The 23,945-nt window shown below is 39.7% G+C and overlaps 1 protein-coding gene across 5 annotated transcripts; it reads left to right on the top strand.

Moving 5' to 3' along the window:
• Positions 1-734: 734 nt before the first annotated feature.
• LOC103482612 (protein arginine N-methyltransferase 1.6) lies at positions 735-19,873 on the top strand. 5 transcript variants are annotated; one of them, XM_017043351.2, is made up of 14 exons: positions 735-1,221; positions 1,496-1,718; positions 2,086-2,211; positions 2,462-2,623; positions 2,700-2,818; positions 2,910-2,989; positions 8,773-9,044; positions 9,200-9,436; positions 9,593-9,666; positions 10,144-10,237; positions 10,336-10,485; positions 10,580-10,654; positions 19,150-19,240; positions 19,341-19,873. In XM_017043351.2, the coding sequence occupies exons 1-14, from the start codon at positions 872-874 to the stop codon at positions 19,496-19,498; spliced, it is 2,211 nt and encodes a 736-aa protein (XP_016898840.1). In that variant the 5' UTR covers positions 735-871; the 3' UTR covers positions 19,499-19,873. The 5 variants fall into 5 exon arrangements, 2 of the variants coding, with proteins under 2 accessions (XP_016898840.1, XP_008437081.1); XM_008438859.3 differs by having other exon boundaries at positions 19,150-19,246; XR_007823548.1 differs by lacking the exons at positions 735-1,221; positions 1,496-1,718; positions 2,086-2,211; ... (8 more) ...; positions 19,150-19,240; positions 19,341-19,873 and adding exons at positions 3,921-8,445; positions 8,631-8,688 and having other exon boundaries at positions 8,773-8,921.
• Positions 19,874-23,945: the final 4,072 nt, after the last annotated feature.

Genomic DNA, 23,945 nt, shown 5'->3' with positions numbered 1-23,945 from the left:
TAAATCTTGACAATGATATAACCGATATTCGTTCATCTTCATTTCCTCTCGTTGTATCATTTTTACAATATTCACTCATCTCGAAACAATGAAAATTAATTCAAAAGTAAATAAAGACTAACCATTACAATCAATAAACCAAACCAAACTAAAGATAACTCATATAATAATTTTTAATTACACTTTGTTAACTCACTTATGTTCATCCATTTGTCGTTTTCTTTGTTTACTTGATTTGATTTGTTTGGTTTTCAAATGAGATCACACCTCCTATTTATATACATGAATTTCTTGAAGTCGACAAAAGATTCTCTAGAATTCTACCTATTCTAGGTATTTGTTTACTATATTTCTCTTATTTTTATCTAAATTAATTTAATATAATTTTTTATCCTAAATTTTTTTTTAATCTACATAATTCTAAAAAGTTAATCTACTCATTTAATTATCTCAAGAAAGTTTTGGTTAATATTACTATATACTTAACACTCATTTGACGTCTTGATCTCACCTCACGACATCAATCAATTTCATCTTTAATGCAACACCACTAGAAAAAAAATGGCAAAAGAAAATTTTGGAAAGAGGAAGAGAGCACAAAGAAAATTAAAGATAATGTAATAATTTTAATTGAGGAGGGAAAAATTAATGTTGGACAATTTTTGGGGCCTTCTATACAAGTATATAATATATATAGCAAAATGGGAACTTTTTTTTCCTTGAAGTGCAAAATGTGAACTTTATGCACTCAAAAGAAAAGGAGAAACGTGAACTTTATTTCTTGATTAATTTTATTTAATTCCCATTTGGGCGCCGCTTCCGCAACCCAAATTCTCCTAATGACCATGAGCTCTATTTTCCTCAGTCTCTCATGGCTACTTCTCTAGTGCCCAGATCCTTGTTTCGCATTCTTCATCTTGTTACCACATCCCCTTTTACTTTGGCCCCTCAGTCATTCAATCCCTTCAATTTTTCTGCAGCTCGAACCATGAGTTCTGAGTCAACTCAGCGCCTTTTCCAGCTACGGTTTGATCCACTTACCGGTAACTCGGAGTGGGTAGTCATCGAAGAAGAGGTTGAAGGAGTTCTAGAGAATTCCCAGAAACCCCTTTTGGCGACAACTTCATATTTGGATATGCTCAATGATTCCACTAGAAACAGAGCGTTTCGTGAAGCCATTGATAAGACTCTATCAAAGCCTTGCCATGTTCTTGATATTGGGTATTTTTTTTTAGTTCTGTTTTGAGCCTTCTTGCTTTGAAATTGATGAAGAGAAGAGTTTGATCTTATTGAAGTTACTGTTTTGCTCTCGTGTGCTTGTGGGTTTTTTTTTCTGTTGATCAAATTTTGTTTTATCTTTTATGAAATTTAATTTTGAAAATGTCAATGTAAACTTTGAGTTCATTTATCTGGTGAAATCAGTGCAAGTAATTTCTCCGGCTGCAAATGGTTTTTATGGGTTTTGCTGACTTTTTTATTAATTTACTATTTCCAGTGCTGGAACTGGTTTGCTATCAATGATGGCTGCACGAGCAATGGACTCTGTAATGGGTGATTGCAAGGGAATGGTTACGGCTTGTGAATCTTATCTTCCAATGGTGAAGTTGATGAGGAAAGTCTTGCGTCTTAATGGAATGGAAAGGAAAGTAAAAGTTATTAACAAACGCTCTGATGAATTTCAGTTTGGTGCTGATTTAACTTCTCGAGCTGATGCCCTTGTGAGTATCATTTACATTCAAATTGTCTTCCACTTTCTTTTGTGAACCCTGTAAACTACAAGATATTCAAAACCATACATTTAGAAGGCGAAAAAACAAAGAAATTTTGAGCTGTTAAGACTCAAGAGGAAGAAAAATAAAGAAAATTTGAATTGTTTCTCACTATCTTTGGACCGTTTCATCTCCTTTTGTTTGTTTACTCAATCTTTTTGTCGATTTTCTTGTCCACTAAAATGTCATTGATATATAGGATATCTTTCAAGGCAGCTTATGGGAATTAATAGTTTCTTCGATTTTCCTTTGTGAATTCTGAATATTTCAGTTACTTTTTGCCCTTTCAATGATTGAATCTGCCAATTAATTGAAGGTTAGTGAGATTTTGGACTCGGAACTGTTAGGTGAGGGGCTTATACCGACCTTACAGCATGCACATGACAAACTTTTAGTGGAAAATCCCCTGACTGTGCCATACAGAGCAACCGTCTATGGTCAGGTATTTAAAAAGCCCTTCCTTGCTTCAAAAGCTTTAATATTTTTTGTACGGAAGTTTCATTTTCTTCTTGACTTCATATTATTATGTGTCAAACTATGCAGTATGGGACCTTTTGTGTTTATTTCAGCATATCAATGAAATGGTTATTGTTTCCTATAATAAAAATAAAAATTATGCAGTATGGGACTCGTACTCTTCCACATTGACAGTTTCCTTAAACAGCGATGATAACTGTTTCTCTCTGTTTCAGCTGGTTGAGAGCACATACCTGTGGAAGCTTCATGATTTATATAACAACGAAGCAAAGGCATGCGACGGAATCCATCTTGTTCCAGTAGGGGATCCTATCATATGTGTCAAGCCACAGCAATATGCAATGCATTGTGATGCGATTGCCAATGAAGTAAAGCTGGTAACGACCTAAAATTTGACCTGACTCTCATAATCTTCAAGTGGTTTTATTACTATTTTTTTCAGGGTTCATCCAGCTCTCAGAACCCTTCAGAGTTTTTGAATTTGATTTTTGGAAACGTCCAGAGAGTCATGCTGAAAATGAGCTGCATGTCAAGGCAACTGACAGTGGTAGAATTCATGCTGTAGTTTCATGGTAACTACTTTGTTGTTATTTTGTGATAGTTATTTTCTGCCAAACTTCTTTCACCGAACCACTGTGATTGATTTCTAATATATGTCTGTAGGTGGACGCTGCAGCTTGATCGTGAAGGAACAATCTTTTATTCTACTGCCCCGAAGTGGATAAGTCCACCTTACAATGTAGGTGAGTCGTAGACAATGAATTGAATGATTATGCTAGACCTACAATTTTATTCACCTATAACCGAAGAAAGAAGGACAAGGGGACACGTGGAAACAGTGAGGAAAGCAAGGAGCAGGGGACCAGCCAAAGGGGGGACCACAAGTTAGTTAGTAGTGGAATTAAAAAAGGGAGCAGGCAGTACAGAGGTGGTACAATCCATGTCGGGTAATAGGTGGGCTGCTCCCTCTTGAGGAAGGAAGGAAGGCAGGCTGAAGGAATAGCAGAAGACCGTTGCTGCGCAGGGGTCTGGGCTTATAAATAAGCTGTTTCTTTGTTTTGTGAGGGTATGATGTTTTTGTGATTGAGTAGTGAGGGTAAGAGTTATTTGTTGAGTGTTATTTCGTTCTCTTTTTGTGAATCATCCTGTGAGGATTCGTGGTTTGCTAGTGCTCGTGCTGTGTTTGTTCTATATTTTGGCAAACGAAATCAAAGATTACCAAATAGAATATTGGGTGTCTTAACATTTGGTATCAGAGCATACATTACCTGGGGGACCGATGACGATGACGAAAAGCGCCGAAGAGAGACTCGACATGGTGGAACAAGGGATTTTGAAGCTACCTTTAATGGAGGAAAACATCTCCCTCCTGTCAAAAACCGTTACGGAGATGAACGCTCAGATTGACAAGCAATATCAACAGCAGCAAGTGATACTGAAATACTTGGAAGGCATCCTATGGGACGACTCACCCGGTAAGCAGGTGGTTGAAGGCTCGTCGAGCAAAACTCAGAATGAAGAAACGACCATCACAACCATCTTTACTGACCCGAAGGGCGAAGGAAAGACCGAGGAAGGACCGGCGATGGATCGGAGCAAGTTTAAAAAAGTGGAAATGTCGGTTTTCACTGGGATCGACCCGGACTCGTGGCTATTCAGAGCCGACAGGTACTTCAAAATACATAACTTATCTGATTCAGAAAAACTAACCGTCGCTGTCATCAGCTTCGATGGGCCAGCGTTGGACTGGTATAGGTCTCAAGAAGAGAGGGAAGCATTCAAGGGATGGCAAGACTTGAAACAAAAGATGTTGGTGAGATTTCGATTTATCCGCGACGGCACATTGGTGGGGCGTTTCCTTACCATTAAGCAAGAGACGACTGTGGAAGAGTATAGGAATCGATTTGATAAGTATTTGGCACCAGTAGCATTTCTACAACCGGTGGTGTTGGAAGAGACATTCATGAACGGCTTGAGCCCGTGGTTGAAATCAGAAGTGGAAACGTGGGAGCCCGTTGGACTGGCCCAAATGATGAAGATGGCCCTAAAAATAGAAAACAGAGAGCTGGTCCGGAAGGAATGAGGGCTGAGCAGCGCGTATGACAGCAAAGCGGCCCAGCGGACAGTCAATGCGCGCAACGTTAACGCCCCCACGGCGAATGAGAACTCGACAGCAAGCGGCTGGCCAATGAGGACCATTACGTTGAGAGAAGTAGCGACGGGGGAAAATCGATGGGAAGGACCCACTAAGAGGCTGTCGGACGCCGAATTTCAAGCCCGAAGGGAAAAGGGGTTGTGCTTTCGATGTGGGGAGAAATACCATGCGGGGCATCGCTGTAAGACTAAAGACAGCAAAGAATTGCGTATGTTGCTAGTTAAGGAGAGCGGGGAAGAGTTGGAAATCATAGAGGAGGAATATTTCGACGCCGAGACAGAGATGAAGCCACCGGAACTACAGGGCGTAGAAAACTTGAACATAGAATTATCTATCAACTCGGTGGTGAGCCTGACAAATCCGGGAACCATGAAGGTGAAGGGGAAGTTGGGGGAAGAAGAGGTAGTCGTCCTGATAGATTGTGGGGCTACCCACAACTTCATTGCTGAGAAGTTAGTGGAGAAGTTACAGTTGCTAATGAAAGAAACACCCAATTATGGAGTGATACTGGGATCGGGGGCAGCGATAAAAGGGAAGGGCGTGTGCAGAGAGGTGGAGCTGTGGCTAGGGGACTGTAAGGTCACAGATAGTTTCTTGCCCCTGGAGCTGGGAGGAGTCGATGCCATCCTGGGAATGCAATGGTTACACTCATTAGGGACCACCGAAGTTGATTGGAAAAACCTGATATTGACTTTCTATGAGCAGGGCAGCAAGGTAGTCATCAAAGGGGACCCGAGCCTCACAAAAACTCAAGTCAGCCTCAAAGGGATGATGAAGAACTGGGATACGGAAGATCAGGGGTACTTGGTGGAGTGTCGGGCTCTGGAAAAAAGGGACATTGAAGATCAGGAGGCAGGCGTCCAAATCACTGAAACAGAGAAAGACAGAATGGCAACGATCATTAGTAAGTACAGTGATGTGTTTGAACAGCCGAGCAGATTGCCACCCCTACGGGGAATAGAGCATCATATCTACCTAAAGCAGGGAACCGACTCGGTCAACGTTAGACCGTATAGATATGCACACCACCAAAAGGAAGAGATGGAGAGATTGGTGGACGAGATGCTCACTTCGGGGATTATCCGGCCAAGCACGAGCCCCTACTCCGGCCCAGTACTGTTAGTAAAAAAGAAGGATGGGAGTTGGAGATTCTGTGTGGATTACAGGGCACTGAACAATGTGACGATTCCGGACAAATTCCCAATTCCAGTAGTTGAGGAACTCTTTGATGAATTGAATGGGGCAGACATCTTTTCAAAGATTGACCTTAAGGCTGGATATCACCAAATCCGGATGTGCCCTGAAGATATCGAAAAGACAGCTTTCCGAACTCACGAGGGGCATTATGAGTTCATGGTGATGCCGTTCGGACTGACCAACGCCCCTTCAACTTTCCAAGCTTTGATGAACCAGGTATTTAAGCCTTTCTTGAGAAGATTTGTACTTGTGTTCTTTGACGATATCCTGGTTTATAGTAAGGGAATGGAGGAGCACGCGCAACACCTTGAAGTGGTGTTGGGAATTTTGAGAGAAAGCGAGTTATATGCTAACTTCGATAAGTGCCATTTTGCGCAACCAAGGATCAGCTATCTGGGGCACTATATTTCTGTGAAAGGCATCGAGGTGGATTCCGAAAAGATTCGAGCAGTGAGAGAATGGCCAGCACCTTCGAATGTGAGGGAAATGAGAGGATTTTTGGGGCTTACCGGCTATTACCGACGCTTTGTGCAAAACTATGGAAGTATAGCGGCACCTCTCACACAGCTATTGAAAGCAGGGGCGTATAAATGGACAGAGGAAACCGAGGCAGCCTTTGAGAAACTCAAGAAGGCTATGATGACCCTCCCCGTACTAGCAATGCCCGACTTTAACTTGCCATTTGAGGTCGAATCCGATGCATCAGGCTTTGGAGTAGGAGCAGTGCTGGTTCAGGCCAAAAGACCGATTGCATACTTCAGCAAGATCTTAAGTATGCGGGACCGGGCAAGACCAGTGTATGAGCGCAAATTGATAGCAGTTGTGTGGGCTGTTCAACGATGGCGACCATACTTGTTGGGGAGAAAATTTACAGTAAAGACGGACCAGAGATTGCTTAAGTTTCTATTAGAACAAAGAGTAATCCAGCCGCAATACCAACAATGGATAGCTAAATTACTCGGCTATTCGTTTGAAGTAATATACAAGCCGGGCTTGGAGAATAAAGCCGCCGATGCACTGTCCAGAATGGGACCAACGGCACACTTGAATCAGTTGACAGCCCCAGCGTTATTGGATGTGGAAGTAATTCGGGAAGAAGTCAGAAAAGATCCGGCCCTACATGAGATCTTCCTGTTAATTGAAGAACAGGGCGTGGAAATCCCACACTACACTTGCCATCAAGGGATACTGAAGTTCAAGGGAAGATTGGTTCTATCCAAAACTTCTACATTAATTCCTACCATTATGCACACCTATCATGACTCGGTGTTTGGAGGACATTCAGGGTTCCTTAGAACATATAAAAGAATGGCTGGTGAATTGTACTGGAAGGGAATGAAGAAAGACATTCAGAAGTACTGCAAAGAATGTATGATATGCCAAAAAAATAAATCTTCTACCCTTTCCCCAGCAGGGTTGCTGCTGCCTCTAGAAATTCCAGACGCCATCTGGAATGATATCTCCATGGACTTCATCGAGGGGTTGCCCAAATCACACGGGTGGGAAGTGATTCTGGTAGTTGTAGACCGGCTGAGCAAATATGCGCATTTCCTCACCCTGAAACATCCATATACCGCCAAGACAGTGGCCGAAGTGTTTGTCAAGGAGATTGTAAGACTACACGGATTCCCAAAGTCCATAGTTTCAGACCGGGATAAAATCTTTCTCAGCCACTTTTGGTCCGAAATGTTTAGGTTGGCTGGCACAAAATTGAATCAGAGCTCCTCCTATCATCCTCAAACGGACGGACAGACCGAAGTGGTTAACAAAAATGTAGAAGCCTACCTAAGGTGTTTTTGCGGAGAGAAGCCAAGGGAATGGAGCCAATGGTTGCACTGGGCCGAATACTGGTATAACACGACATACCATGGGTCAATTGGTATCAACCCATTTCAAGCGGTCTACGGAAGACTCCCACCACCTTTGATCCAATACGGAGATATGGAAACACCCAACTCCACGCTTGATCAGCAACTAAGGGACAGAGATATCATATTGGGAGCATTGAAGGAACACTTGCGGGTGGCCTAGGAAAGGATGAAGAAATTTGCAGACATGAAAAGAAGAGAGGTAGAGTTTCAAACCGGGGATTATGTGTTCCTCAAACTGAGACCATACAAACAAACATCCCTTTGGAAGAAGCGCAATGAAAAACTATCACCTAAATACTTCGGGCCCTACAGAATTTTAGAAAGAATCGGGACAGTGGCATACAAGCTGGAATTACCTAGCACTGCAGCCACTCATCCGGTATTCCATGTCTCTCAGCTTAAAAAGGCAAGAGGGGACATCAAAGAAACCCAACCCCTTGACCCTTATGTCAACGAATGTCATGAGTGGATCACCCAACCGGAGGAAATCTATGCTTATCGAAAGAATCAGGCCACAAAGGAATGAGAGGTGCTGGTAAGCTGGAAGGGACTGCCCCCGCATGAAGCCACTTGGGAAAACTGTGCAGATTTGAAAGTACAATTCCCCGAGTTATACCTTGAGGACAAGGTGGATTTAGAGGAGGAAAGTGATGCTAGACCTCCAATTTTATTCACCTATAACCGAAGAAAGAAGGACAAGGGGACACGTGGAAACAATGAGGAAAGCAAGGAGCAGGGGACCAGCCAAGGGGGGGGGACCACAAGTTAGTTAGTAGTGGAATTAAAAAAGGGAGCAGGCAGTACAGAGGTGGTACAATCCATGTCGGGTAATAGGTGGGCTGCTCCCTCTTGAGGAAGGAAGGAAGGCAGGCTGAAGGAATAGCAGAAGACCGTTGCTGCGCAGGGGTCTGGGCTTAAAAATAAGCTGTTTCTTTGTTTTGTGAGGGTATGATGTTTTTGTGATTGAGTAGTGAGGGTAAGAGTTATTTGTTGAGTGTTATTTCGTTCTCTTTTTGTGAATCATCCTGTGAGGATTCGTGGTTTGCTAGTGCTCGTGCTGTGTTTGTTCTATATTTGGGCAAACGAAATCAAAGATTACCAAATAGAATATTAGGTGTCTTAACAGATTAACAGCAAGACCTTTCTTTTTTGAACCAGCAGGACATTTTGCTGCTTTGTGCTTTTCGTACCATTTCAAATCTCACACGTCAATTTAACTGTATATACTAGACACTCAGACTAAAAACATAGTTTATTGCTCGAAGATTGACAGAGTGATTAAGCTTGTTCCATACTTCAACAGGAGCTGGTGGCTGGTGTGACCATTGGAAACAGTGTGTTTGGTTTATCCCAGGCAATGGTGTGTCAATATCCAAGGAAGAAAAAGTTCATTTATGTGCTTCTCGTAATGATACTACCTTCTCATATCATCTGAAGTCTCAAATTCCAGGAGGTGAGATTTTGCAGCATGGTGTCAATGCTGAGAATTTTAAACTCATACTGCCACCAGAAAGAATTGCAGTTTATGGAGATAGAGAATGGAGGCTTGCAATGTTAACGGCAATAAAAACTGAGGTATGATAACTTTCTCACCACCACTCCCATTTTTCCCCATTTCTTTGCACATAGCATATCAATTTGAGCACCATGCTCACATACATACCTCCTTATACTTGAACTCTGCTATCTTCTGAACCTCATTGTTATCGTCATCTTTGATACCTTTGCAGTTGCAGGGAAGAGCTCCCTCCGTATGCGTGATTGCAGATGATAGTGTTTTCTTGACGCTTATGGTTGCTTGCCTTTCGAAAACAACGCTTGTTTTGTCATTGTTTCCTGGGATTCGGGAAAAGGGTACCAAGTATTTGCAGGCTGTTTCTCATGTAAATGGTATCTGTATGGATAGTATAAAAGTTATTGAAAAGAGGAAATCATGCTTGACCATCCAAGATACGTTTGAGAAAAAGGTGATAGATTTACTGGCCTACTTTGCATCCCTTTCCCCCCTTTCATACAATGATGCATGCTTTATTGGAAAGTGTAATTATATATATTTTAGTGTTCGATTTTGAATCTTTCAATCCACATAAGTTTCTCTTTATCGATTTTTGTTCAATCTTTAGGTCGACTTGCTTATCAGTGAACCATTCTACTACGGAAATGACAATGCACTCCCATGGCACAACCTGCGGTTTTGGTAAGAAATTTGCTCAGAAATGCTATCTCATCTTTTAGATGTTAGAGATCACAAAGACATGTTATCTAGATGCTTATTGGCAATATTGAGCGGGTGGTTTCTTTATGATAGTGATAATTCTTACTCTACTCAACGTATTTAGGATCCAAATTTCATGTTTGAATGCATGTTTTATATAAATCAAGTTCTTACTGCAGCGTTCGACCATCTTTGCATTAAACTGCCATGTGCCATAGTTCCAGCAAAAGAATGTTGTCTCCTGAAAATATCTAGGCATGTCCTAAATGAGATGCATGGCTTTCTAATCCATTAACACAGAATAATTCACTTCAACTCAAAAGCACAACTTGCTGTTGGTGGATTCCCTGTAGACTCCACCCTCGTTACCAAACCTAAGCTTTTGTCAGTGTTGGCTGGCTCCATCAATCATCATAACTTCATTCCAATAAGTTTAACTTCTTTAAGTTGTTTTTCCAGGAAGGAAAGAACGATGCTCGACCAGGTCCTATCTGATGATGTGCTAATAATGCCTAGTAAAGGCATATTGAGAGCTTGTTTCATGTCATTGCCCGTAAGATTTCTCTTTACCTTAAAATGCAGGATCCTGACTGAAGTTGTCTTTGTTATTCAATGGAAGTTCTTAGCATACTTGTTCAATGTTGTTTCAAGGATCTATGGAGCAGCCGTCGTCGATTGGGAACAATCGAAGGTTTTGATCATTCTGTTACAAATGACACGTTGGGAGCTTGTGGCAAGTTACCTGAAGGACAAGAAGGCCCATTTCTGGCTTTCTACATCTGGCAATGTGGAGAATATGAGGTTAACTTGTTTAAAACATAAACAATAGGGCTTTTTTGGAGAAAATAAGAATGTCAATGACACTGATATTGGTGCAACTGTCTTGAAAACTCAGGAACTCAGTGAGATATTTACATTGATGGAATTCGATTTCTCAAAACCAATAAGTCCTTGTAGTGGGAAAAGCCAGGTATTGATACTTTTCATCCCCATTTTGTCTGATTTTTGGCATTTGAGTATATTTATTAATTTAATTTCTATGTTTGAGACTCCGGGTTCTAAATCTAAGTGATTCTTCAAGTAGATCAGTAAACTCACATTCTTCAATAAATAAAACTGTCTGAGAGAAGCGACAATTTCTTTCTTGGTATGTCTCTGAATCCAAGTATTCATAAAGAAAGAGGACAAGAAGAAAACAAAGTTCCTTTTTTGTTTTTGAACTTGAAAAAGTGGATCGAGTTGCCCTTGTGAAAAGTGCTTTTGGCTATCTGAGGAGTAGGAAAGTAGATATAATTTCCTCTTTTAGAAAACAAGGGACAGAAGACCTATAATAATGTAAGACCTTCCAAACAAACTTGTTCAAGCTCGCAAGCAGATAACTCAGGCCTATTTGATAACAATTTCCTCCAAACCCTTTCAGGTTTTCTATTTTCGACTCGGTTTATGAATAAGTTTGAGAAATCAATTTTTTTAAACCTATGGTTCTGTTTGGAAACAATTCGTTTCTTTTATATAATTAAGCATATTCTCTCTCCATCTTTTATAATGTTCTACACATTTCATAAGTAGAGTTGAATTTTTAGCTAAATTTCAAAAACAAAAGCTAGTTTTTAAAAGTAACTTTTAAATTTTCAAGACTTTTCTTGTTTTTGAAAACATTGGTAAAAATAGATAACAAATCAAGAAATTTGGAGGTGAAAAATGTGTTTATAAGGTTAATTTCAAAAACTAAAAACAAAAAAACTAAACAATTATCGATACAATTTAAGTCATCAAATTTTTCCATCACGTATGAAAATGTCTCTAAGTAGGCAATAAAGCAAGAAAGTGATAGTAAAATGATCAAAGTAGTATTTGGTCTTGTTATCATAAGAGTTCCCAAAAAGAGAGAGTAATGTCACGCCCCAAAAATAGACCCCCAAAATTTTTCGAAATTAAGGCTCCTTAGCATTGCCCAAGAGGAGCCAACCAAGTCCCACACAGTCCAAAGGCCCTAAGAAAATAAGCAAAGGCACGCAAGGGTCATGACACAACCATCGGAGCCCACGGACGCATGAGCGACAGGCAAGGGCGTGCGACGCAGCGCGCGCACGATGGGCAGGCGCCCGCGCGTGCCCGACGGCACGTGCGCCTAGGAGACCCGAGCGGCTCTAGAAATTTCTGGAACTTTCGATGACAGACGTTAAGCACCGTAACGAGCGAAACGCGCGCGCGCGTTCCAGGCCCCTCCAGACACGCCCAGACGCATCTGGAAGCTTCTATGTCGGTTGTGAACAGTGTCATGTCGGTGGCTGATTGTCATGAAAACCCCAGAATTCTCTAGAATGACTTTGCCGACCTTTTAAGTCGGTTTTAAGGGCCAAAGTCGGTCATGTACTACTATAAATACCCCTAAGGGGTCCCATTTGTAAAGCATCCAAGAAATCCTCAAGCATCCTTAAGTAATACACTTGCATTCTCAATTTTTCTCTACTCTTTGCCTACTTTTCCCTTCTCTAAAGCCCCTTTTCCCTTCTAGCAAGTCTTCCAACAAATTCTAAGGCTTACATTGGTGTTTCTATCACCATTGTGCCGCACGTTGGTTAAGTGTTAAAAATAACCACGTGATAGTTGGTATCAGAGCCAAGGTTTAAACGGAAGTACCTTTGTGTTCTTGCTTACATAATGTCGGCTGAAGAAGGACATACTTCACCCGTTGAGCAGGTCATTGAAGGGCCTGTTACTTGGGGAAGAAAAGAGCAACATTCTCCTACTCGACGCTCGAAATCAAAAGGTCCTGCGGTAAGCGACACTCGCCTTACCAACCTTGAGCAAGGTATGGAGGATGTTCAGCTCGCGGTTGGTAGGTTGAGTGATAATTTTGAGGAATTAGTGCAAGAAAATGCCGAAATTACCTCGGTTGCCAAGGAGATGATTGAGGACATGGGACGGACATTCCAGAAGGAGTTGAAGAGCTTGCATCCACGGTGACAACCTTAAAGGCATTCGTGGAAGGTGAGTTACACGATCTCCACACTAAATCTATCTCTTTAGAAACGAGATTAGATGCCCTTTGTGTAGAATATCGTTCCAACATGCTACTAGCTATGCTCCCACAACGAGCACACACCCCACTACGTCAGGCACTTCTAACATCAAAGTACCCAAACCCGACGTTTATAACGGCGTAAGAAATGCCACTGTCGTGGATAACTTCTTATTCGGCCTCGAAAGATACTTCGTCGCGTTAGGGGTGCGCGATGACGAGGCAAGGATAAACCATGCCCCAACCTTCCTAAGGGATGCTGCACAACTGTGGTGGCGTTGTAAGTACGCCGACCAAGGTGAGAATGCCCTCCACTCATGGGAGCAGTTCAAGACTGAATTGCGAAAACACTGTCCCTCATAATGCCGAGACGGAATCTCGAGGTAAACTCCGTCGCCTCCGACACACCGGTAGTATTCTTGACTATGTAAAAGAATTCACTACCTTAATGCTCGAGATGGGCAATCTACCTGAAAAGGAAGCCTTATTTCAGTTCAAAGATGGCTTGAAAGATTGGGCAAAGATTGAGCTGGACCGTCGTAATGTCCAGACCCTTGACGACGCTATTGCTGCGGCAGAGACGCTTGTCGATTATTTTGCCCAATCAAAGGGGAAAAAGCCTGGTCCAGAGAAATACGGAGGTAAACCGGATAAGACCAAGAACTTTGGTCGCAAGGACGGGGGAAAGGTGAAGACTTTCCAGTGGAGAAATGGCAAGAATGATGGTGCACATCGAGGTGAGTCCTCTAACCCTCCTAAACCCTGCTTTATCTGTAAGGGACCGCATTGGACTAGAGATTGTCCAAATTGGAAGGCATTAAATGCCCTCGTTGCAAAATTCCAAGAGGTAAAGCAAGTAGAAGATGCACTAGGACCCCAAATCGGGTCAATGTAGCAAATTGGGGTGATGAAGAAGGAGACTACTGCAGAACATAAGGGTCTCCTATACGGCAGTGTTCGAATAGAAGGAAAAGAGGCTACAGCCATGTTCGATACAGGAGCATCCCATAATTTTATGGATGTTCAAGAGGCTAAGAGGTTAGGCCTCAAGTTCAGGGAAGAGACCGGGACCGTCAAAGTGGTAAATGCCAAAGAACAGGTCATTCATGGTATAGCCAAGGGAGTACTAGTGAAGATTGGTGATTGGCAGAAGAGGTTAGACTTCTCCATCCTGCCCATGGACGATTTTCATATTGTACTTGGCTTGGGTTTCTTCGACAAGGTCGTAACCCTTCTCGACTCCAACCGAGGCACACTATCCATTATAGATGGATTAATGACAACAATTCCCGTAAGGAGAGGGAAGCCAGTGAAGATGTTGTCAGCGTTACAATTCAAAAGAGGAGTCTCGAAGAACGAATGATATGTAGCAACCATGAAGGCCGTAGAAACCGAGGAAGCAAAATCTGAGGGACCCCCGGTACCAGACAACATTCAGAAGGTCCTTGATGAATACAAGGACATAATGCCCGAAGCGCTACCCAAGAAACTTCCCCCGAGAAGGGAAGTAGACCACGAGCTAGAATATAAACCTGGGAGGGCAAATGTTGTCGCCGATGCCCTCAGCCGCAAAGCCGAATTAAGCACAATCACGACAAGCATGCCCACAAGCGACTTCCTTGAACGAATCAAGGAAGGTATGCAACATGACGAGCTGGCCAAGAACATGTTGAAATTGGCCAAGGAGGGAAAAACCAGGAGGTTTTGGGAGAACAACGGTACCCTCCTTACAATCGGTAACCGCCTGTTCGTGCCGAAATGGAGATCATTGCGGAAGGACATCTTAAAAGAATGCCATGATTCCTTATGGGCCGGGCATCCAGGTATGAACCGAACTCTTGCCTTAGTGTACGATAAATATTACTGGCCAAGAATGCAAGATGACATTGAGAGTTATGTCAAGACTTGCCTAGTTTGTCAACAAGATAAAGGGGAACGACAACTTCCCGCGGGATTGCTTGAACCCTTGTCGATCGCCGAGAAACCATGGGATAGTGTCACCATGGACTTTATCGTAGCATTACCTAAATCCCATGGCTTTGGAACCATTATGGTGGTCGTGGACAGATTTAGCAAATATGCAACTTTTATACCATGCCCACCAGACGTGAAGGTAGACGAAGCGGCAAGACTGTTCTTTAAGAATATAGTAAAACTGTGGGGAATACCAAAAAGCATTATCAGCGACCGAGACCCACGTTTTACTGGAAAATTCTGGCGGGAGCTGTTCAAATTAATGGGGACAAACTTAAACTTCTCCACTAGCTTTCATCCCTAGAGTGACGGCTAGACAGAGAGAATAAACGCTTTATTGGAGCAATATCTAAGGCACTATGTTAGTGCACATCAAAAGGATTGGGCAACCTTCTTAGATATTGCCCAGTTCTCCTATAATCTCCAACGAAGCGAATCAACGGGCAAGAGTCCATTCGAGATAATCATGAATCAACAGCCCAACACACCCGGTGCCTTGATTACCCCATATAAAGGACCTAACCCTTCTGCGTTTTGTTTCGCGAAGCAATGGCACGAGGAGCAGGATATATCAAGGGCATGCCTCGAAAAAGCGGCCCGAAGAATGAAAAAATGGGCCGATAAAAGGAGAAGACCAAAAGAATACGAAATCGACGAGAAGGTTTTGGTAAAACTATTACCAAACCAGTTCAAGTCCCTTCGAAAAGTCAACAAGGGACTAGTCAGGCGATATGAAGGCCCATTCCCAATTACCGAGAGAGTGGGCAAAGCAGCGTATAAATTGGAACTACCTCAGAGGTTGAAGATCCATAACGTCTTCCACGTAAGTATGTTAAAACTCTTTCACGAAGACCAGGAGGATCCGAACAAAAGCGAAACCTCTCGAGCGCCAACCGGAGTAGTAACCGAGTTTGACAGGAAGATTAAGGAGATCCTAGCCGAGAGGAAAATAAGAAGAAGAGGAGTTCCAAGCCACTCAGAATATCTGATTCTGTGGGAAGGATTGCCAGAGTCCAAAGCCAACTGGGAACGTGAAGATGTACTTTGGTAATTCCAAACAGAAATAGAGAAGTTCAAAGAGAACGCAACGGGGACGTTGCGAAATCGAGTGGGGGAGGGTGTCACGCCCCAAAAATAGACCCCCAAAATTTTTCGAAATTAAGGCTCCTTAGCATTGTCCAAAAGGAGCCAACCAAGTCCCACACAGTCCAAAGACCCTAAGAAAATAAGCAAAGGCACGCAAGGGTCATGACACAGCCATGAGCCCACGGACGCATGAGCGACAGGCAAGGGCGCGCGGCCCATAAGGAATCATGGCATTCTTTTAAGATGTCCTTCCGCAATGATCTCCATTTCGGCACGAACAGGCGGTTACTGATTGTAAGGAGGGTACCGTTGTTCTCCCAAAACCTCCTGGTTTTTCCCTCCTTGGCCAATTTCAACAGGTTCTTGGCCAGCTCGTCATGTTGCATACCTTCCTTGATTCGTTCAAGGAAGTCGCTTGTGGGCATGCTTGTCGTGATTGTGCTTAATTCGGCTTTGCGGCTGAGGGCATCGGCGACAACATTTGCCCTCCCAGGTTTATATTCTAGCTCGTGGTCTACTTTCCTTCTAGTTTCTTGGGCAGCGCTTCGGGCATTATGTCCTTGTATTCATCAAGGACCTTCTGAATGTTGTCTGGTACCGGGGGTCCCTCAGATTTTGCTTCCTCGGTTTCTACGGCCTTCATGGTTGCTACATAGCATTCGTTCTTCGAGACTCCTCTTTTGAATTGTAACGCTGACAACATCTTCACTGGCTTCCCTCTCCTTACGGGAATTGTTGTCATTAATCCATCTATAATGGATAGTGTGCCTCGGTTGGAGTCGAGAAGGGTTACGACCTTGTCGAAGAAACCCAAGCCAAGTACAATATGAAAATCGTCCATGGGCAGGATGGAGAAGTCTAACCTCTTCTGCCAATCACCAATCTTCACTAGTACTCCCTTGGCTATACCATGAATGACCTGTTCTTTGGCATTTACCACTTTGACGGTCCCGGTCTCTTCCCTGAACTTGAGGCCTAACCTCTTAGCCTCTTGAACATCCATAAAATTATGGGATGCTCCTGTATCGAACATGGCTGTGGCCTCTTTTCCTTCTATTCGAACGCTGCCGTATAGGAGACCCTTATGTTCTGCAGTAGTCTCCTTCTTCATCACCCCAATTTGCTGCATTGACCGGATTTGGGGTCCTGGTGCATCTTGTACTTGCTTTACCTCTTGGAATTTTGCAACGAGGGCATTTAATGCCTTCCAATTTGGACAATCTCTAGTCCAATGCGGTCCCTTACAGATAAAGCAGGGTTTAGGAGGGTTAGAGGACTCACCTCGATGTGCACCATCATTCTTGCCATTCCTCCATTGGAAAGTCTTCACCTGTCCCCCGTCCTTGCGACCAAAGTTCTTGGTCTTATCCGGTTTACCTCCGTATTTCTCTGGACCAGGCTTCTTCCCCTTTGATTGGGCAAAATAATCGACAAGCGTCTCTGCCGCAGCAATAGCGTCGTCAAGGGTCTGGACATTACGACGGTCCAGCTCAATCTTTTCCCTTCTCTAAAGCCCCTTTTCCCTTCTAGCAAGTCTTCCAACAAATTCGAAGGCTTACATTGGTGTTTCTATCACCATTGTGCCGCACGTTGGTTAGGTGTTAAAAATAACCACGTGACAGTTGGTATTTTTCTAAATTAAGGCTCCTTAGCATTGCCCAAGAGGAGCCAACCAAGTCCCACACAGTCCAAAGGCCCTAAGAAAATAAGCAAAGGCACGCAAGGGTCATGACACAGCCATCGGAGCCCACGGTCGCATGAGCGATAGGCAAGGGCGTCGGCCCGGCATGACACAGGCGCGCGCGCAGCACAAGCAGGCGTGCGCGGTGTCACAATCGTAACTTCTCAACACGATTGTGCGGCACTTGCTTAGCTCAATCAGCAAGTCAGCCGTTCGATAATCGGAATCCGCGGACAAACTCGCGGTATGACGTAGCCTCCCTCCCCGTTCTTGGGAAAATGTTTTTATAAAACGGGAGAGAGAAAGTAAATAGTTGAAAACGTCATAAAGAAAGCATTGAAGACTGTCAATTGCAAGGAAAATAACTCAGCATGCAAAGAGTGCGACAAGGCTTGGGCGGGGGTCGGACTGTTCATGTACCCCCTATAGTACATATTGAGAATTTTGGCCTTGGCAGGCTTGCATATGAAAAAGCCGAAATGTCACACTATGACTCGGCGACACCTAAACGAAAGAATTAACCTAAACTACTTTCAAGACATAAAGATAAAGTGATTTGGGGGTATTCGGGCATATGACCAACGGTAAATAATACGTTGGACAATTATGCCCCTGACACGCGGCGCAGCGCGCACGCACGATGGGCAGGCGGGCGCGCCTAGGAGACCTGAGCGGCTCTGGAAATTTCTGGAACTTTCGATGACGGACGTTAAGCACTGTAACGAGCAGAACGCATGCGCGCCTGACAGACGTGACGGAGACCCGCACGTGCGTTCTAAGCCCCTCCAGACACGCCCAGACGCATCTGGAAGCTTCTATGTCGGTTGTGAACAGTGTCATGTCGGTGGCTGACTGTCATGAAAACCCCAGAATTCTCTAGAATGATTTTGCCGACCTTTTAAGTTGGTTTTAAGGGCTAAAGTCAGTCATGTACTACTATAAATACCCCTAAGGGGTCCCATTTGTAAAGCATCCAAGAAATCCTCAAGCATCCTTAAGTAATACACTTGCATTCTCAATTTTTCTCTACTCTTTGCCTACTTTTCCCTTCTCTAAAGTCCCTTTTCCCTTCTAGCAAGTCTTCCAACAAACTCTAAGGCTTACATTGGTGTTTCTATCACCATTGTGCCGCACGTTGGTTAAGTGTTAAAAATAACCACGTGACAGCAAGCTAGGTAACTCGTCTTCCTTTTTATGAGATCTTTCGGATGACACTCATAGGGTATTCTTTACCTTAGTATGATAAGATCAACTCTTGGATGGGACTGCTTGTATCTGAACAGGATGAGCTGGGAAACAGGGCTGAGTTTTCAAAATTAGAAGGAAAAAGGTTATCAAATGGGATTTAATAATTTAAAATTCTTACTGTCTTTTAAAGTTAGTCTCGAGTAAGCAAAAGTGTAATCATGCAAATAGACCCCAAGACAACCTAGTTAAATATAGACTCCAAGCAAAAGTGACAATTCTCTTAGAGTGTAAATTTAAAAGCTTGCTCGAGACTTAGTAGGATAGACCACAAGTGTAATCATGCAAAGAAATATAGCCTCAAGATGCCATAGTTATCAAATAGACCCCAATTTTCTTACCACTATCTTGACGTATAATTATAGGTAGCAATCTCAACTACGAGCATACAAACCCAGAGGAATTTGGAGAATACTTCATTTATATATAATCAGCACTGATGTTTTTCTTTCAGGTTAAGGTAACCAAGGCTGGAATATGTCATGGAATTGTACTGTGGATTGATTGGGTAATAGATTCAAAGAACTCCATTGTCATATCCACAGGTCCAGGTACCAACCTTCAATGTCTAAAGAAATTTCTAATACTGACATTGTTTTGCTTGTGATTTAACTGCTTCTCATTTCATGTTGTAAACTGATTCAGATAAAAGATACTGGAAGCAAGGAGTTAAGCTTCTTGCTGACCCCGTGGCAGTTGAACCTCGAGATTCTGGTGAGGGCATCGAATGCTGCTCTGCTGCCATTGAAGCATCTTTTGATCCATCAACTGGTGAACTTGACTTACGACATTCTTTTCTGTAATACAATAAAGCTTTTCGCTATCGATCTGATATGGATGACAGAATAGCGACGATCACTGCCCTGAGTCAGCTCAAAAAGAAAAATCTTTGGAATGGATCACAATGGTAATATCTTCAAAAGGCACAAATCAGGTCTGACTCTTATGTGATTTTATTCTGTATTTAGATAAAAGGGTCATTTAGAGCTCCTTGCAGTTGAATATTTGGCATTTATGGTGATTTAAGATCGCTTTGTAACTTCTTATTTATTTTTATAAGCTGATGATGAATAGGTTGTCATGGTAAGTCTTTTTTGTTTTAGTTCTCATACTTTTATTGTAAGATACAAAGTTGTACCTCCCTTTTCTACAATGCAATCCTAGTATAGTTTTGGCAATACCAAGCAAATATGTATACATGTAGATAGATAGATTAAAAGTGTTAGATATTTAGTTGTGATCATAACCTGTTATATATACATTTGTGTCACTGTGTACTAAGCAAAATGCTATATCTTCGACTAAAAGGTTTTTAAGAAATAAAGTACACAATTATCTCTACATTGTGATGGTAAAACAATCATCTTTAGATGGTTTAATAAATCAAAATTCCAATGGTTCTTTTAGGACTTTATTATTTGTGGATGGTATAATCATGACCGATTGAATTAAATATGATAGTTGGTCTAGGAAAGATCCCAATCATAATTTTTTTTTTAAAATCATAGGCATAGTGATATTTACAGGCAAGCATGGTAGATCAAAAGTCTGAGTTGATCGACCAAATTGAAAACGAAATGAAGAAGAGGGGTTAGGGAAAAAATCTAAATTAAAATTAAAAAATATACTTTTAAAAGAATAAAATTAATCGATCGATTTTTCTTTTTGATGATTGAGGTTGGTTTGAGTATTTACTAAACTCACAGTTAGTTTAGTGACAATTTTACTAGAAACTGACTTAAACCGAATGATTTTCATTGACCTAACTTTTTTTTTTTCTCTATTTTCTTCCAACTCTTTTAACTTCCCTTCCTCATTTCCTTTGTCCCTTGATTCACTTCTTGTTACATATTTTATTGTTTTACATTAATTGTTCAACTTTTGTTTATCTAACAAAAAAAGCTCCTTTCAATTAAGATATATAGACTATATCAAGATAAAAGACAACAATAAAACTATCAATGATCCTTAGAACTTGAATGTGTTAACCAGGCTGTAAATATTAGTATTTGAGTGTTAGCACTTTGTTTGAGTTTAACACATAAAAAAGACGTGTTGTGATTTAGATCATATTACAAAAAAAAAACTTATAAGAGAGAAAAAGAAAGTAAATCTCAAAATAAAGAGATCAAATTAAAACAAAACTTAAACCTATGAAATATACAAACTAAATTAAACCCAAATTCAAAATTTAAAGAATAGAAGTACAAAATTTTAAAATCTAAAAAAACAAATAAAAATTAAACCTAAATTCTTGACATTGAAAAGTTACTTTTTTTTCCTTCTTCATTTCCTTTACGGTGTTTAAATTTAGTACCACTTTTTATCTCATACGAGATCCTCATGTTTGGCTCAACATTTCAAAATTTCCCAAATTATTAACAATGTTAAATCACATTCATTTTCTAAATTATTTGTAATCTTTTCCTTTTTCAAAAAGTAAATCCAAATTATTTCCTATTCATTTGTCTTTCTTTCAATACCTTCACGCCATCTTCTATGTATAATTTAAAACAAAACGTATACATATGTGTGTATATATAATATATTATAATCACCTCGTTGCATTTCTTATTGAATACGTGGTTGTTTGGCAATTAATTCAAATCGAGTAAAAATTAGTGTGTTAATCAATTATCAAAATTGCAATTGTTGAAGGAAATTAGAATTAGAAACTAAAAAAAAAAAAAAAGAATCTAACAACTTTGAATTACATTATCAAAGACGACAAATATTTAATAATTATGTTGTTGTGTTTGTGTATTTGTGTTTTTGATGAGGTATTATATGTGTCGTAAAGTTAATTAAGAAATAAAATGATAATAATATTATAAACGAATAAAGTGGGCTCTATGATTGTATGACCATTGCTCCCAACATCATTCGACAACATCATCATCGTCATATTCATAATGATATATAGAACATATGACCGTTTAAGGTTCATGTTTTCCTAATTTTGTAAAAGCTTAATTAAAGCTTAATTTATAATTATTTACCCCCAACCTACTCTACTTACGATCTATTCGATAACGTTTCTAATTTGTATTTCTTGTTTATATTTTGTATTTCATTTTTTAAGAAATAGATGTGTTTAATAATCGTTTCTGTTTGTCGTTCTTAAATTTTAAGGAAGTTTCTACTAGTTCTATTTCGATTTTATTCAATTCCATTACTTTTTCAAATTGCTAGTTGGCTCATTGATGGAAGGTATATTTTGCAAACTTTTTCTATCCTCCGAATCGTGGGTTCAACTTTCAACGTTGATGATTTTGTTTTTTTTTTTTTTACCTTCTTTTTATTAATTTTTCATATTTATATGTTTCGTATTTCTTAGTTAATTTAATTTCAAATTGTAAGCTGTTTAATATTTAAATTTATATATTATTTTGATCCTCTAAATTTAAATATTTAATAAGTTTATTTAAATATTTTCTAAATTTTGTAATAGGCAATGTCTATTTATTATTTTGAATTTAAATTTATTATTTTTAGTTCCTTCTAAATTAGTTCGAATTTTACATTATATTATTTTTTACTAAAATATTTATTTTGGTTATCTTTAATATTTCACAACCACGATGTTATGTAATTGAGTTGAATTTGAATCGATACTATTTAAGACAAATAAATTGAATGGGAAATAATATCTCTCAAATCAAATTTTAACGACATATAATTTAATAAAATCTATTGTATTATAATTATTAATTTTGCAATGGAATTTGTTTGTTAAATGATAATTTTAATGTTTTATAATTATATTTTTATATTTTAATTAATTAATTAATTAATTAATTAATTATATATATATATATATATATCATTTTTTACGTAATTAAATTATGTTTAAACTAAAAAAATAAGCGAAAATGTTATGAAAAATAACACAAGACGAGAAACAAGAAATGATTATCAAACAGGATCGTTATCAAACGAAATATTCGATATTTTTAATATTCTATGGACGAACTAAACACAAATTCGAAAGTTTTGTCCTTAATACGGTGACTAATCGTTTTGCTATCTTCATGAAATCTTGTAGTTGTTTTTGGTCTCTAATAATTAGTTGTGTCTTTTAATTGACGATTCCGAATTCGATGGTTCTAGGGAGATTATGGTGTGAAACTACACACTATAAGGATCATTGTTAAGTTTTATGGATCCCATGAGGAATCTATTATATATATATATATATATATATATATATATATATATATATATATATATATATATGTGGAGACTATATGTGTGTATATATATATATATATATATATATATATGTGGGTAGTTATTTTATTATATCTGACATTCCATTGTGTATTCCGTATGGGCAGTTTTCAATTGAATACATTTGTACTTTTTACACACCCTCCCACCACTAACTATTAAACAAATCATTACATAAAATTTAAGGTTCTAAACTCCTACATGGAAGATTCAAATACAAACTTTAATTTTCATATCAATTTAAATTTTAAATTGTAATGAATATATCAATTTACATTGGACTTTTAGAAGATTTTATTTTTGTTGCAAATCGTCCATACACGCATACTCTAATAACCCATTTGGTTAAATTGACACTCGGATAAATCTATACACACGTGGAGACTTAATATACACAAATCATTTTCAAAGGTAATAATCATGATGAATTGATCTAAATTATTTGACTTAGTGAAGTTTTATGATGTCAATTATACAATATTGGTTAAACAAAACTCAGAGAACGGTGTAAATTGATATAATTTAAACAATTATTAATCCACATTTTAATTATTTGTTGAGTTTGCATAAAGTAGGAGGACAGATTAAGGTGAGTTAAAAGAGAGGAAGTTGTAACTTGTACCTTTTTCTTAACAATAATTTTGATAGATAATCATGTTATTAAATTTATTCTATTATTTCACTCAACAAATTGTTGTATTACTTTATGGCCACACCCACTCATTATTAGCACAATTTATTGGTAGATATTAATTAAATTAGCAAAATGGAATCCTAAATCAAAAGAGGTAAATTTGTTAAAAATAAATTAATATATTGTAGAGTAAAAAAAAGTAATTTAATTTAATAAACATTATCCTATGTATTAAAATTTTATGGTTTATTTTAAATTTAATTCAATAAACTTTAGAACTCTCTCTCACACTCACACACAAAATCTGAACTATCACATTTTGTTTTTATTTAATTTCTTTGTTATCATGCGATGATAATCAATTGACATTATTATAACGATTTTGC

This window comes from Cucumis melo, chromosome 9 (assembly GCF_025177605.1).
Source record: "Cucumis melo cultivar AY chromosome 9, USDA_Cmelo_AY_1.0, whole genome shotgun sequence".
Lineage (NCBI taxonomy): Eukaryota > Viridiplantae > Streptophyta > Magnoliopsida > Cucurbitales > Cucurbitaceae > Cucumis > Cucumis melo.
The sequence above is the reverse complement of the archived record's forward strand: the minus strand, read 5'-3'. Positions and strand labels throughout refer to the sequence as shown.

Excerpts from the sequence above, each read along its gene's own strand:
- LOC103482612 (XM_008438859.3), top strand. The coding sequence starts at position 872 with ATGGCTACTTCTCTAGTGCCCAGATCCTTGTTTCGCATTCTTCATCTT. Across the intron at positions 2,212-2,461 it reads GAGCAACCGTCTATGGTCAG|CTGGTTGAGAGCACATACCT; the intron begins GTATTTAAAAAG and ends TCTCTGTTTCAG. Across the intron at positions 2,624-2,699 it reads TTGCCAATGAAGTAAAGCTG|CTCTCAGAACCCTTCAGAGT; the intron begins GTAACGACCTAA and ends GGGTTCATCCAG.